The sequence below is a fragment of the Macaca thibetana genome, chromosome 14, assembly GCF_024542745.1.
Source record: "Macaca thibetana thibetana isolate TM-01 chromosome 14, ASM2454274v1, whole genome shotgun sequence".
Lineage (NCBI taxonomy): Eukaryota > Metazoa > Chordata > Mammalia > Primates > Cercopithecidae > Macaca > Macaca thibetana.
In genome coordinates, this window is record NC_065591.1 from 32,313,475 (window position 1) to 32,327,104 (window position 13,630).

The 13,630-nt window shown below is 36.9% G+C and overlaps 1 protein-coding gene across 2 annotated transcripts in view; it reads right to left on the reverse strand.

The window, feature by feature from the left end:
- The window catches only part of QSER1 (glutamine and serine rich 1), an 85,026-nt gene that overhangs the window by 33,708 nt on the left and 37,688 nt on the right, over positions 1–13,630 (reverse strand). For both annotated transcript variants that reach the window (XM_050758757.1, XM_050758758.1), the window contains 2 exons: positions 13,113–13,274; positions 5,507–9,196 (listed from right to left, as the gene is read on the reverse strand). In XM_050758757.1, coding sequence (XP_050614714.1) covers positions 5,507–9,196; positions 13,113–13,274 — 3,852 coding nt within the window. The remainder of the gene's footprint in view (positions 1–5,506; positions 9,197–13,112; positions 13,275–13,630) is intronic.

Here is a 13,630-nt window from a genome sequence, read left to right on the forward strand (position 1 = left end):
GACCTTTAGAAAAAGAGTAAAAAATAACAGGAGCAAAAAAATAAAAATAATTTGGCTCTTTAAAAAAAACCATTTATTAGGCAAAACCTTTCACTGACAAGGAAAAAATGCAAATAATTATTTAGAGGAAGAAAGAGGGTATAATAACTACAGAGGCAGAAGAGACTAAAACTTAGGGATTACTATGGATAACTTTACAACCACAGAGTTTACAATCTAAATGAATGATTTTTCCTAGAAAATGTAACTTTCTTAAATTGACCTAGACAGACCAAGCAACCTCAAGAAAAACTGGAAAGATGATTAATTAGATCTATTCTTAGAAAGTTTTATCAAATCCCTATTATGTATGATAAACTTTCAAAGCTTAGATGAACAGAAAAATTTTCCCAGTTTAATTTGTAAGATCAACATAATCCTGAATACAAAAGTGAGTCAGATTAAGACAGAAAATACTATAAGCTAATCTCACTTATGAATCTAAGTGTAAAACTCTCAAATAAAATACTAGCAAGTTAAATCTTTCAACAGATTAAAATCATCTGTCATGACCAAGCAGGGATCATGATAGTCCCTAAGCAAAACTATACAACTCCAAAGCAATGAAACTTCACAAAAAAACCCTCTTTCTGGCATGAGGAATGGGTAAAGAAGCCTTGTGCAAGGCTAACAGTAAGGGGAAAATCTATTTCTTTTTTCTCTTTTTCACTCCCAACTCTGTCCAGAGAGGGGCCCAAGTCAAAGAGCTGAAATGCAGTAATAAGGAACCAGAAATCTAAAACCCTAACAGAAATCTTGTCTTTTTGGCAAAAGGAAGCTAGAAACAAGGCCCCTAAGGCATTAAGAGAATAGGAAGAATCCCTGTTCCTTCATTTCTCTCACTGCATTGCCCCAAGGGCAGTCCCAGTTGCAGAGAATTATGTCTAAGCATGGGCAGATAAATCTCAAAAAAAAAAAAAAAAAAAAAAAAAAAAAAAACAAAAACAATCCCAGCCTTCTAGGCAAATGACTAGGAAAGGGGACTCTGGGATCTGGGCAGTGTGGGGAAAATCCCAGGGAAAAGGGAGCTGGGGAATGGGATCCTCTCATTCTATGTATGGACCCACACAAATCAGAGTTTCATACCTAGGATGCACAAGTGTAAGACAGACCAAAACTAGCAAAAGAAAGCCTTTGAGATCTGAACTACAACACAGTCTACCACACACCCAAGTTCCAGGCTAACTGCTGAAACAGACCTATAGCAGCAAAGCAAAAGTCTTGAAAACAGAACTGTTACTGGAAACACCATTCACACAAAGTAAGACAGAACTTATGGTCTGACCACCTGCTAAAACAGAACAAAATAAATCAATATGCTCCAGAGGATGTTAATAGAACCTAGAGTTTTATAATACAGCACTCAAAATGTCCAAGATACAATCCAAAATTACACAATATACAAAGACCCAGAATATCCCATAATGCCAAATAAATTTCAGAGACAAAGAACTAAAACAGACTTTAAAACAAAATTAAAACCCAAATTTTAAGTTTATTTTATTTTATTTATTTTATTTTTGAGACAGAGTCTTGCTCTGTCACCCAGGCTGGAGTGCAGTGGCGCAATCTCGCCCTCACTGCAAGCTCTGCCTCCCGGGTTCACGCCATTCTCCTGCCTCAGCCTCCCGAGTAGCTGGGACCACAGGTGCCTGCCACCATGCCCGGCTAATTTTTTGTATTTTTAGTAGAGACGGGGTTTCACTGCATTAGCTAGGATGGTCTCGATCTCCTGACCTCGTGATCCGCCCACCTTGGCCTCCCAAAATGCTGGGATTACAGGCGTGAGCCACCGTGCCTGGCCCCAAATTTTAAGTTTTAAAAGATCTTCAAGAAGCCCAGAAAACTGACAGTGGTATTACACATTTTTTTTTTAAGCTTTCAACACATTTCAGCCAAGTCCATTTTATCCAGAGATGCAAACAAAACTGAAGGGAAACACCAATTTTTGTTTCATTACATTGTTGAGATCTGGGTGCCTGTCACTTGTGTCCTTAACAGTTTGTTCTGCATACCCATGGCTTCCCTAAGAAGTCGGGGCTGAGTGCTGTTCGTCAGCTTTGCCTTCATTTTGAAAAAATGTACCAGTCACTTTGAGTGAAATCAAGTTGTAACTAGACTGTATAACTCTAACATTCTGCTTCCACTGACTTGATAATAGTAAATTACTTGATACAGGTTCAGAAACATTTTAGTAATGCAAAAACTAGTTTTATACTGAACTTTAATTCAATCTGAAAGGAGTAAGGAATGGTGAAAACAGCACCCATCCCTCGTTTCAGGATTCAAAACTAGGGGTGGGTTTTTATATTCCACTGGTCTTTTTAATGCAAATACAGAATTCAGAGTGTTAGACAACTGTGCACCATCTTGCCTAAAAGAGCCCAGGATTTAGTTTATGTTGTTGATACAAGATACAGTTCCATTAGTTTTTTTTTTCTTAATCAAACTCCTATAATGAAAGTAAATATGTAAATTTCTTACTTTATAGATAATTATTTTATCACAAACTTAACTAGAAAACTTTATTATTTTAGAGCAAGGAATATGCCCTTTAGGCATCTGAATAATTTAAAGTCAAAAATAATTTAAAAGTCAAAAAACAGGAGGAAACAGCTGCAACTTAAGACATCTTCATATGCTTAGAATGGCTACAGCAGTCCACAAAAAAACTAACAGCAAGCCTATGTTACAGAAAATATTACAAGTATTTGGAAACTGGCATCAGTGGAAGACATACTCACTTTTAAGTTATTTACCATGGAACTGTGAAATGTGGAGTACCACAGGCTCATCGTATCTCTGTGACTTCATTTTTAACTGTTTGGGACTGTACAACCTATGTGCAAAACGCAGAATTCTACTCACAAAATTAAAACCCAAACCTGGCTACTTTAACTCACGGTCACCTCAATGTTCTACTTTTCTTTTACATAGCCTCACTCATTATTCGAGTACCTGCTACATTTCAGGTCTTTCAAATACAAAGATGAATACAGTATAATAACTACAATTAATGACTCAGATTGTGCATTACGTTCTTTATGTCCCTGAGTCCTTTCAAAAACCCGAGAGGTTACTATATACTGACTATATCTATATATACTGACTGTATCACCATGTCCTATTTTACAGATGAGGAACATGCCCTAAAGTCACAGAGCTATGATTCTAGAAGTTGAACCCAAGGTGATTTAACTCTAAAGCCTAAATTCTCAACCATAACCCTGCACTAGCTTGAAGGAATTCACTTTCTAATGAAATATGCAAATATAAATGAACACATTAAAACACAAAAGTAAATGCTTTCATTGACATTTAAGGGCTGTGGGAATTGAAAGGATAGGAGCACTAATTCTGTCTGGAAAAATGTCTACAACATGACTTTGAAAATAGTCTTTAAAGATCAGCAAGTATCTTCTAGACTAAAAACTGGCGAAGAGAGTAGTCTACACAGAGAAAAATGTGTTCAAAGGTTCACAACTGTGGAAGGGGGACAGACATCCAAGAAACAATGAAAAATTCAATTGTCACAGAAGAGGGACGGTGGAAAGAAGAGTAAAACACGGAAAAATGAATTTTTACATATAATCTTTATTTTTCCCATGAAGCATAGAGGTATTTTGAAACAGAAGTAACAATCAGCTTTCCTTTTTCATAAAGATGAATCTGTTGATAATGTGGAAGATGGACTGGCATACAGACTGGTGAGAAAAAATTCTAGGCCAGGCACAGTGGTTCATGCCTATAATCCCAGCACTTTAGGAGGCCAAGGCGGGAGGACTGCTTGAGGCCAGGAGTTCAAGACCAGCCTGGGCAACATAGCAAGATCCCATCTTTACAAGAGATTTTTTAAAAAATTAGCCAGGCATGGTGGCATGTGCCTGTAGTCCCAGTTGCTCAGGAGGCTGAGGAAGGAAGATTGCCTGGGCCCAGGAGTTTGAGGCTTCAGTGAGCCAATATCACACCACTGTACTCCAGCCTGGGTGACAGAGCAAGACTCTGTCTCTTAAAATAATAAAAAAAGAAAAAATGTTTGTAATGAGTAGTCAGTTACAGTAGTCCACGTGACAAATGATAGCTTTTTTCAGATGAGGCAACAGGGATGGTGATAAGAGAACTTCGAAGACATAATAGTAAGGATTGGGTTGACAGTGATGATTTTAACTAAAAATGAGATAACATATGTCTGGAAGAAACTAGTTTTAGACTCATGTTTTAGAACCGAGATTACAAAAGGTTTATTCTGGGAATGTAAGAGGGAATAGAATAGTGATTGCAAAGCACTCTGAATTGGGGGAGACATTATAAAACCGTACTAGGATTAGACACATCCATGGTAGTAATGTCTTTGAATCTAAGACTGACTTTCTATCATGTTAATTTCCCTGTGTAATGAAATGAGAATTCTTTAGAAATGTATTATCAGATATTTATGCTAACAGATTATTTGGATACCAGTTGTCACGTAACACTTTAGAAGTTAAAGGTAGTCAAGTCCAGAGAGAAGCTGGGAAGTATGTTACAAAACAAAGTTTAAATCTTCAAGCACCACCCTATTTATCCTAAAGAGCTGAGAAAGAATGTGGGCTCTAGAACCAGACAAACCTGGGTTCAGATTCCAGCTCTGTCACTTACTAGGGGTATGGGCCCACATAATTCATTTATTCTCAGTTATATCATCTGTATATTGGAGATAACAATGTGTATCTCACAACATTGCTACTAGTTCCTGGCACAGAGGTGGCAGTTGTATTATTGTTACAAATAAACTTTTCCTTGGCATGTTTCTTACAATAGAAAATTCCATACTTACTGCCAATTGTTTATATAAAGTCAATGCTTCTTAAAATATTTCCTCTAAAGCTCCCTTAGCCACAGAGTCAAGTGAAACACATACCCAAAGATTTGGGTATATAATCTGGAGCCAGCACAAAATTTTTAAATTTTATCTTAATTATTATACGCATGCTGCATATAACCATATTTAATGGTTCAGATTTTAACTCTGTAACATCCCTGTTGTCTCATCTGAAAAAAGCTATCATTTGTCACTTGGACTACTGCAACATATTTAAACATAACCATATTTAATACTAAAATGTTAATCTTCAGATAAAATTGGCAAACTAAGAAAATGTATCAGGTTTATACTACAGCAATACCCATGATACAGTGCCTCAATTACCTCACAATGTCTCAGATTAGAGAAATCTGGATGGCACACTGTACAGATTATGCTGCCTTTGGCAAAAAGCCAAGAAAAATCAGAACTACTTAACCTAAAACCCAGACCTTTCCTATAGGCAAGAAAATTTTTTTTAAAAAGTCCTTAAGATACCTACCTATACATTTTGTCCTGAAAATATACTTGCAGACCTGCTTTAAGTGAAAAAAGCTTAAAATGTGAGCTATAGCCCGAAAAAGAAGAAAGTAATAATTATGAATCTAAATTTTAAAACTTTACCTGTTTTCTTCTTTTTATCAGAAGTAGCATCCAAAGTAGTTAAGGGAGTAGAGATGCTTTTATAAGCATCTTGACTACATCCAGGATCATCTTCATCAGAAGAAAATGAAGATAAATGTTCCAAGTTTTTAAGTTCATTATCAACTTTATCTGATGGACTGTTACCGCCAGTTTCAGACACTGAAGGTGTGGGTGTTGTAGATGAAGGCTTGGGAAGTGGTGGGGGACAAAATGTACGAACCATCTGGGTCCCTGGCCGTCTAGTCCTGTTAGGCATTCGTACAGCAAGAGTGGAAAACTGCTGCTTGGGCCCAGATTTCAGGAAATCTAAGAAAGACGCAATAAATCCTGTTTTGACTTCTGGTTGTTTCTCCTCCACCTCTTTGATCTTCTGTCTCATTTTTTCTTGATGCTGATAACCATCATGGCAGCTTTCTGAGGAAGGAGGAGTATATGGTAAGTATATATCTGTTCCCCTTGGATTCTGGCGTTTGCCTTGGGCAGGTCTTTTCAGCTGTTTCTGATTACTATTGTCTTCCTCTTTAACTTGCCCTTTTCCTTTAGTTCTTTTCTTTTGAAGGTTAAAATGCATTAAATCTTGGTTTTCTTCTTCAGTCTTGACACTGACTGCATCCCCAGATTGGGCCATGGCCAACAGTGCAAGTGCACTCCTAGCTGGGTTCATTGACACACCACTGTCCTCACCCCCTAAGGTAAATTCACTCTCTGATGTACCACTCTCTCCACTTATACTTCTACTACTAGAAACAAACTCTTGGTTTCTGTTATTATTTAAGGTACTATCAACAGGAATTTCACTGTCTTCTTCAGATTCAAGATTGGTAGCAGACTGTTTCTTGAATGGGCCAGAACTTTGCTCCTGGACTTCATGACTTGGTCCAACCGCTGCTGAAGTTACTTTAGTTGGTATATTTTGACCAGGTGTTTCAATGTGCTGTTGATCAAGAGTCATTTTTGTCTGAAGGGCAGGTACTGGTGAAAGGTTCACAGTAACCTGATTTCCATTTAAGGAAGTATCATTTATATTCTGTGGCTTTCCTACTGTAGCTGTCATAGAGTTAAAATCTGAAGTCACATGCCTGACATCTAACGACTGCTGAAAATGAGATTTAGAATCACCATCTTCAACAGCCTGCATGGTTTCATTTGAAGTTGACTTGGAAAATTCAGAAGGTGTAACTCCACAAGCTGCTGCTGTAGCTGCTAAGATATCATCTACATTTGATAAAATATTTCTTTCATCACTAAGAAGCACTGCCTCTGGGAAACACATCGATCCAAGAGAAACAAACTGATTCTTTGAGTCATGTTGATTTGTTTCACTAAAATGGCCCTTTGTTGTTAGATGTTGTTGTAACGGTTTTGAAGACTCAGAGAGGTCCATTTTCATAACTTCAGAATTTTGAGGATGGAGTTGCTGCTGAGAATGATCGCCATTGCTTTGAATAACATGACCTTCCATCTGAAGGAAAGGATGTACTATTTGTTGAGGGCTTTGAACACGCTGTGCTTGTAAAGATGCCTTTACTTGACCTAAACCTGCCTGCAGTATTGACTGCTGAAGAATCTGTAAATCACAGGCAGAATCTAAAAGGACCTGTGTATTAGGAAGAGATGCCTGATGGCCATGCCCTAAAGCATGATTTGGAATTTGAATCTGAGATGAAGCATTAATTATTTGATTGTGCTGTTCCTGGACCTTGGATTCATGCACCTTAAGTACAAGAGGATGCTGCTGCTTTAAGTCTTTAGTATTCAACCTTATTTGTGGAGTCTGTATTAAATTAGTTGCATTCTTAAGATCAAGGGTAGCTGCATTACTGACTTGGCCAATTTGTTGGTTAAGCTGTGTCACTGAACTAACAACGCTTTCTTCTTTCTTTGACGCTTGTAGAGCAACCCCAATAACTTGATCTTCAAGACGGGAATTACTTCTGATTACACTCTGAGAATATCTGTCATCTGCCTTTGACACCTTATAAGTTGATTCTTGAGCATTAATTTCCCCATCAGATAGCCTTTGGGTTGACGACTCAAGAGATGCTTGTGGCTGCAATACCTGTAACTCTTGCATTGGAAAACCATCTTCTTGCTTTGAAGATGTATACACATCTGAGTCAAGCTTTCTTTCAGCATAAGACTTTGGGTCAGGGGAGGTTATGTTATTTTGTAATGTCTGACAATGAGTAGAGGATGCAAAAGATGATGACTGGACACCAGGCAAAAACTTCTGGGACTGGGGAGATGATGACTCTTGAGTCTGAACATTTTGAGAAGAATGCATAGAAATATAATTCTGGGTCGGGCTAGAGTCTGGCAAATTCTGAGCCCGAGAGGCAGAAGAATAAGAAAGAGAAGGGGCTGTTAATGTTAGGGACTCCCCTGAAGCATAGCTTTCTGAAGGACTAACAACTGACAAAACTTGTGATTGAGATGAATAGCTAACCTGTGTCTGGCTAACTGGTGATAAACCCTGAGAATGACCAGATGAGTAACTTTGAGACTGACTGACTGAAGACAGATCTCTTGTTTGAGCAGGGTAATTCTCATTTGTAACTGAAGACAATACCTCTTGCTGATTAGATGAATAACTAAGTGTCTGATTTTCAGGAGTTATAGTCTGAGATGACCCAGAAAAAGTCAATGTTTTATACAAGGGTGGCAATTTTTCAACCTTGCTGGACCTATAAACCTGTGAATGAACAATAGATGGCACATTATGTGGCTGTACTAAACCATAATTTTGGGACTGACTGACTGATAAAAGGCTTGGTAGCTGCGCAGTAGAATAAATTTGTGCTTGGCCCGATATTACAGAACTCTGGTTATGTAAAGGTTTGGAATAGCTTAGTGTTTGCACAGGAGGAATTATACTTTGAGGTTTAGGGGTCTTGGTTGATGTTAGTGGTTGTTCTGTAGAACAGCTTTTTACTTTTGTAGTAGAAGGAGGATACCCTGATGATGGAATTGCAGATGAGTAAGACTGAGCAAGTTCCACTGAGACCTGGGAGGTCTTCTGTTGTAATCCTCCATTGCTCACCTGAGTGGAATCTCCAATTGGGCTACAGGATAAAGACTGCCTGGTTGTTTCCTGAAAATTAACTACACTTGAATTTGATAGATAACTATGTAAGGAGTGCTGTGAACCAGTCAGTTGTGCCTGAATTGACTGGGTACCTGAAGGCCGCTGATGGTGTTTGATAACACTACATTCTCGAAGAAGAGCTCTTTCAATGGAAGCAGTAGAACTAGTAAAGAGAGTTGAACTGTAGGCTTGAGGAGTCTGCTGGGCTCCCCCAAGTGCTGAAGGCAACAAACTAAATTGAGGTTGTAAAAGATGGGGTGCAGACTCTTGAGCTGAGCGGTATGTTGAAGACTGAGGTGGTATGCTGTTACTTAATACAGAACTGCCCAGGCGCTCAAATGCCAAAGCAGTTGGAACAGTTCCCTGGGAAGTCTTGATTTGTAGCAAAGGGTCATGATGACTTAAAATTCCATTTGATGTAGTGTTAAAAGTTGAATCCTGAAGCACCAAAGGTGAAGTGGTAGCAAAGTTTCTATTGCTGAAGGTGGTGGGATGTTGATAAGCAGAGAGAGATGGTGGAAGTGTTCCAGTGCTTGGCAAAGGTCCAGTAGCAAACAGCTCAGTTGCTGCTGAAGAATGCATGCCTATAAAGAAAAGGCACAAAGATTTTTATGTAATTATGATAACAATTACTTTAATATATGTTTTCATAGTAGTGACTTACATAACCCATTAAAATGTCTTAAGACTGAAAAACTTGACCAGTAAGTTCTACATGTAAATTTTGAAATTACATTTCAAAATAGCTAGCTTCCCACTCCCATCCTCTTTTTTTTTTTTTCTTAAGAGACAAGGTCTTCAGGGTGAAACCCCATCTCTACTAAAATATACAAAAACTAGCCAGGCGAGGTGGCGGGCACCTGTAGACCCAGTTACTCGGGAGGCTGAGGCAAGAGAATGGCGTAAACCCGGGAGGCGGAGCTTGCAGTGAGCTGAGATCTGGCCACTGCACTCCAGCCTGGGCGACAGAGCGAGACTCCGTCTCAAAAAAAAAAAAGAAAAAAAAGAGACAAGGTCTTACTCTGTTGCCCAGGCTAGAGCGCAGTGTTGTGATCATAGCTCACTGCAGCCGCAGTGTCCCAAGTAGCTGAGACTACAGGTCATGCCCCCAAACCTGGCTAATTTTTAAATTTTGTAGAGATATGAGGTCTTGCAATGTTGCTCAGGCTATCTTGAACTCCTGGGGACAAGTGATCCTCCTATCTTGGTCTCCCAAAGTGATGGGATTATAGGTGCAAGCCACCACGCCTGGGTTAGCTAGCTTTCATAGAGCAAAAATGAAGTTACAATGATATCAGCAATTCATATCTGTAATTGTTATATAAGAGAATTTATATGCAGTTTGATAAGGTCATAGGAAAATGAAGAAATCAGTAAAAATGTACTTATCTCTAGTGATTAATTTATCCCAAAGTCCCAATGCAAAATACCACCGGACAAACTAAAATGTACATAACATTAAAATGGAAAAAAAAACACTAACTTGCCTACATCTAACATGATAAATAAATATAAAAAACCAGTCAGTGAACTGCAGTTTCTCTTACCACAATATATTCACTTTAAAAATCTCTTGCATTTCAAGCTTTGACTTCCTATGAACAACTTCCCAATCACAACAGATGCATGTTTATCATGAAAAGTTGATCAGAAATTAATAAAGTACTGTCAGAAAGAGACTGTTAACATTTCAGGACAGCATTTTAGCCACATATAGCAAAAGTAAAAATGGGTACACCCTTGTGATCTGAAAGTTCTATAGAAATTTATTCTATAGAAATAAGTGCATACAAAAAATATTTGTACCAGATGTTCATTATAGTTACTGTTTACAGTAAGTAGAAACAACAAAAAGTCCATAAACAAGGGATCAAATAATTATAGCATATCATAATAATAATACTATTGCCATAAACATTGATGAAGGTGGATGTATATGTTTTGACATAGAAGGATATCCAATAAAAATAAATAAACTGTTAATTCCTTTTTGAAAAGTTAGGAACTATCACTTTCCACTTTATATACCTTTTTACTATTTAAATGTTTTATGTGAACTTCCATTAAATTTTTTTTTTCATTTTTGGAAAAATGGGGAAAACAATTCTCTGGCTCTTTGAAAAATATTTTCCTACTTTCCATTAAATATCCAAAAAGAATTACTACTACAAAGATAGAAAATATCTAGTGGCACTTGAAAGAATAAATAACACTTAGAAATGTTTAAAATAATACACTGAAACTGACAGGAACTAGAGTAGTCTTTTGAGATAATATAGTTCAACTCCTTTGTTCTAGCAATTAGGAAACGGGGGTTGACTGGTGATGTAACTTGCTGAGGGTCAAGTGATATTCATGAAACTCCAACCAACTGACTCTACTGCTCTTTAGCAGAGAACTCCTATTGTTCTTTTGTGTGTGCTGGGGTGGGGGGGGCGTTAAAACATAATAAGTAAACAGCAATAAAGAACTGACATTTAAGTAAATGTAAAGTTACAAATAATGGATTCAGTTTTAATGGTTATTATGAGGTAAGTGTTTTATGTCACATCTATCAAATCATATTTAAAGAACCAATTGTAATTACATGGTGACTGACACTATCACAGTTATGCCTAGAATGAGGAAGAGGCTAGTTAGAAAGGACAGAGAATATTTGGGGCTTAAAGTGGTGGTAAGGAGCTTCTATTTCTTGAAATCCTTCTATCCAGTAGAGTGATAAAAGATCTTTCTTACTTGACTTACTTGCATGATTTATGAGATTAATGTAGAAGGGAGTCACAGAGGCTAGCAAATTCACCACAGTATGCCCACAGAAGCTATTTTGAAATGCATCTAATGCTCATATTATAATCTCAAACATGTCAAAAGAAGATGTTCCTTATCCTAACACACTAATACCTTCTTCCAACTAATGGTATATTTATATGTTGTGTATGTTTTTGTCTCAATTTCATTTTTATTTCCCATTTAGAGTACATTAGTTTAGGTCCAGTTTAATGTGCTCAAAAATCCATTAAATTTCTTTTAAATGTCCATATGATAGTAATATCAGTCGTGCTCTGAAAAAATAAAAATAAAAAAACTTCTACCTACTAACCTGAGAGTCCAAGCCCTTCTGAATGCAATTCAATTATAGGATCAGATACAAATGAATTGTTCAATGCAATTTAACAAATAATTGTAAAAATGAATTGTTAAAAATTGAATCCTAGGCCGGGCGCTTTTGGGAGGCCGAGGCAGGCAGATCACGTGAGTTCAGGAGTTTGAGACCAGCCTGGCCAATGTGGTGAAACCCCATCTCTACTAAAAACATAAAAATTAGCTGGGCATGGTGGTGCATGCCTGTAATCCCAGCTACTCGGGCAGCTGAGGCACAAGAATCACTTGAACCCAGGACGCAGAGGTTGCAGTGAGCCAAGATTGTGCCACTGCACCCCAGCCTGGACGACAGAGTGAAACTGTGTCTCAAAAAACAAAACAAAACAAAATTGAAACCTAAAAAGCCAAAAAAACTTTAAAAACAAACTACACAAGAGTAAAAACACTTCACAGAAATATTAACAGATTTTCTTTTGTTTTAAAATTTCTTCAACTCTCAAGTTTCAGCACTAATATACAGATAGGAAAATCTAACTAATATACTAATAGGAAAATACATGAAATATAAAATTATTTCAGGCAGTAAAAATAAAGCTGTGTTTTAAAATATTTTATTTCACCAAATCATTAATTATCTCCTTAGAAGCAGGAAAAAAAATGTCACTAAGGTATACTGAGAAACTTCTATTAGTGGAATTTACATGAGAATGTTAAAATACTATTTCCTATAGCTATCCCTTAAAAACATATTCTCAAATACACTATGACATTTCTTCTTTAAGACAACAAAACTCAAAAAAAACTCCAAAAAAAAATTCCTGTCATACCACAAAAAACAGAAATATATAGATATAACTTTTGATGAGAAACGGTTGAAAAGTAAAATAAGAAAAATGAAATAGAAAAGCACATTATAGACCTTGTAATTATTGCTGGAAAATGGGCACATCATAATATCAACTTGTAATGGCTCTTATTAATGATTTAATCTATCCAATTAAGGATAACTTTATATAACACTAACAATGAAATGAGTCCCAAGAATTTTTTTACTATACCACCTATCCATTTTGAAGTCACTAAAATAAATTTTAATATTTGCTTGTTTCAAGTAGACAAGTAATTGCTAGATATAAACCTTATATCAGACCTTCTTTAATCATTATCTACCCCTCAATGTCAACTTATTAGTTTTTGTCGAATGCTAAAACGAAATTTCTGCCAGTAATAAATTCTTGAATTTTATTCACCTGAAAATTTTGAAAAATTCCAGGTCTTAGAGTTCAGTGGAAAATCAATATTGTAACAAAACTCCCAGCTACAATGACAAGGCCATCAAATGTATATTTTTCATCAGCATTTTTATAGGACTTAAAAATTCTAAAAACAGAGAATCACCTGTCTGCCAGGATGGAGCCCTGAACTGTGGTAAGAGAGTAGTTCCTGAAGCAGCAGCCTGAGCAGTTCGGGATTCAGCAGTAGACAGAAAATTCATCACTGAAGACTCTTTAGTGTTACTGCTGGCACTGTTCACACTAGTATCAAATATTCCAGAAAGACCTACATTGGAAGATAAAATATATCCCAAAGTAAAAAAAAAAATATGTACTTGTATAAAATTATATTCCTGACTCTATTTTAAAATTTCTGAAAATTGAGGCCAAAACATTCTACAACCCCAAATAGTTTTATTTTGATAGTAAACATATCAATTTGACCAAGCATATTTATAATTTAAAATCTCCAAAGATACATGAAAAAAGATCTTTTAATTTATTAATTATATAAATATTCCCTGTTGGTAAAAACCAAAGCTTTGGCCGGGTGCGGCAGCTCACACCTGTAATCCCAGCACTTCTGGAGGCCGAGGTGGAAGGATCACAAGGTCAGGAGTTTGAGACCAGCCTGGCCAATAT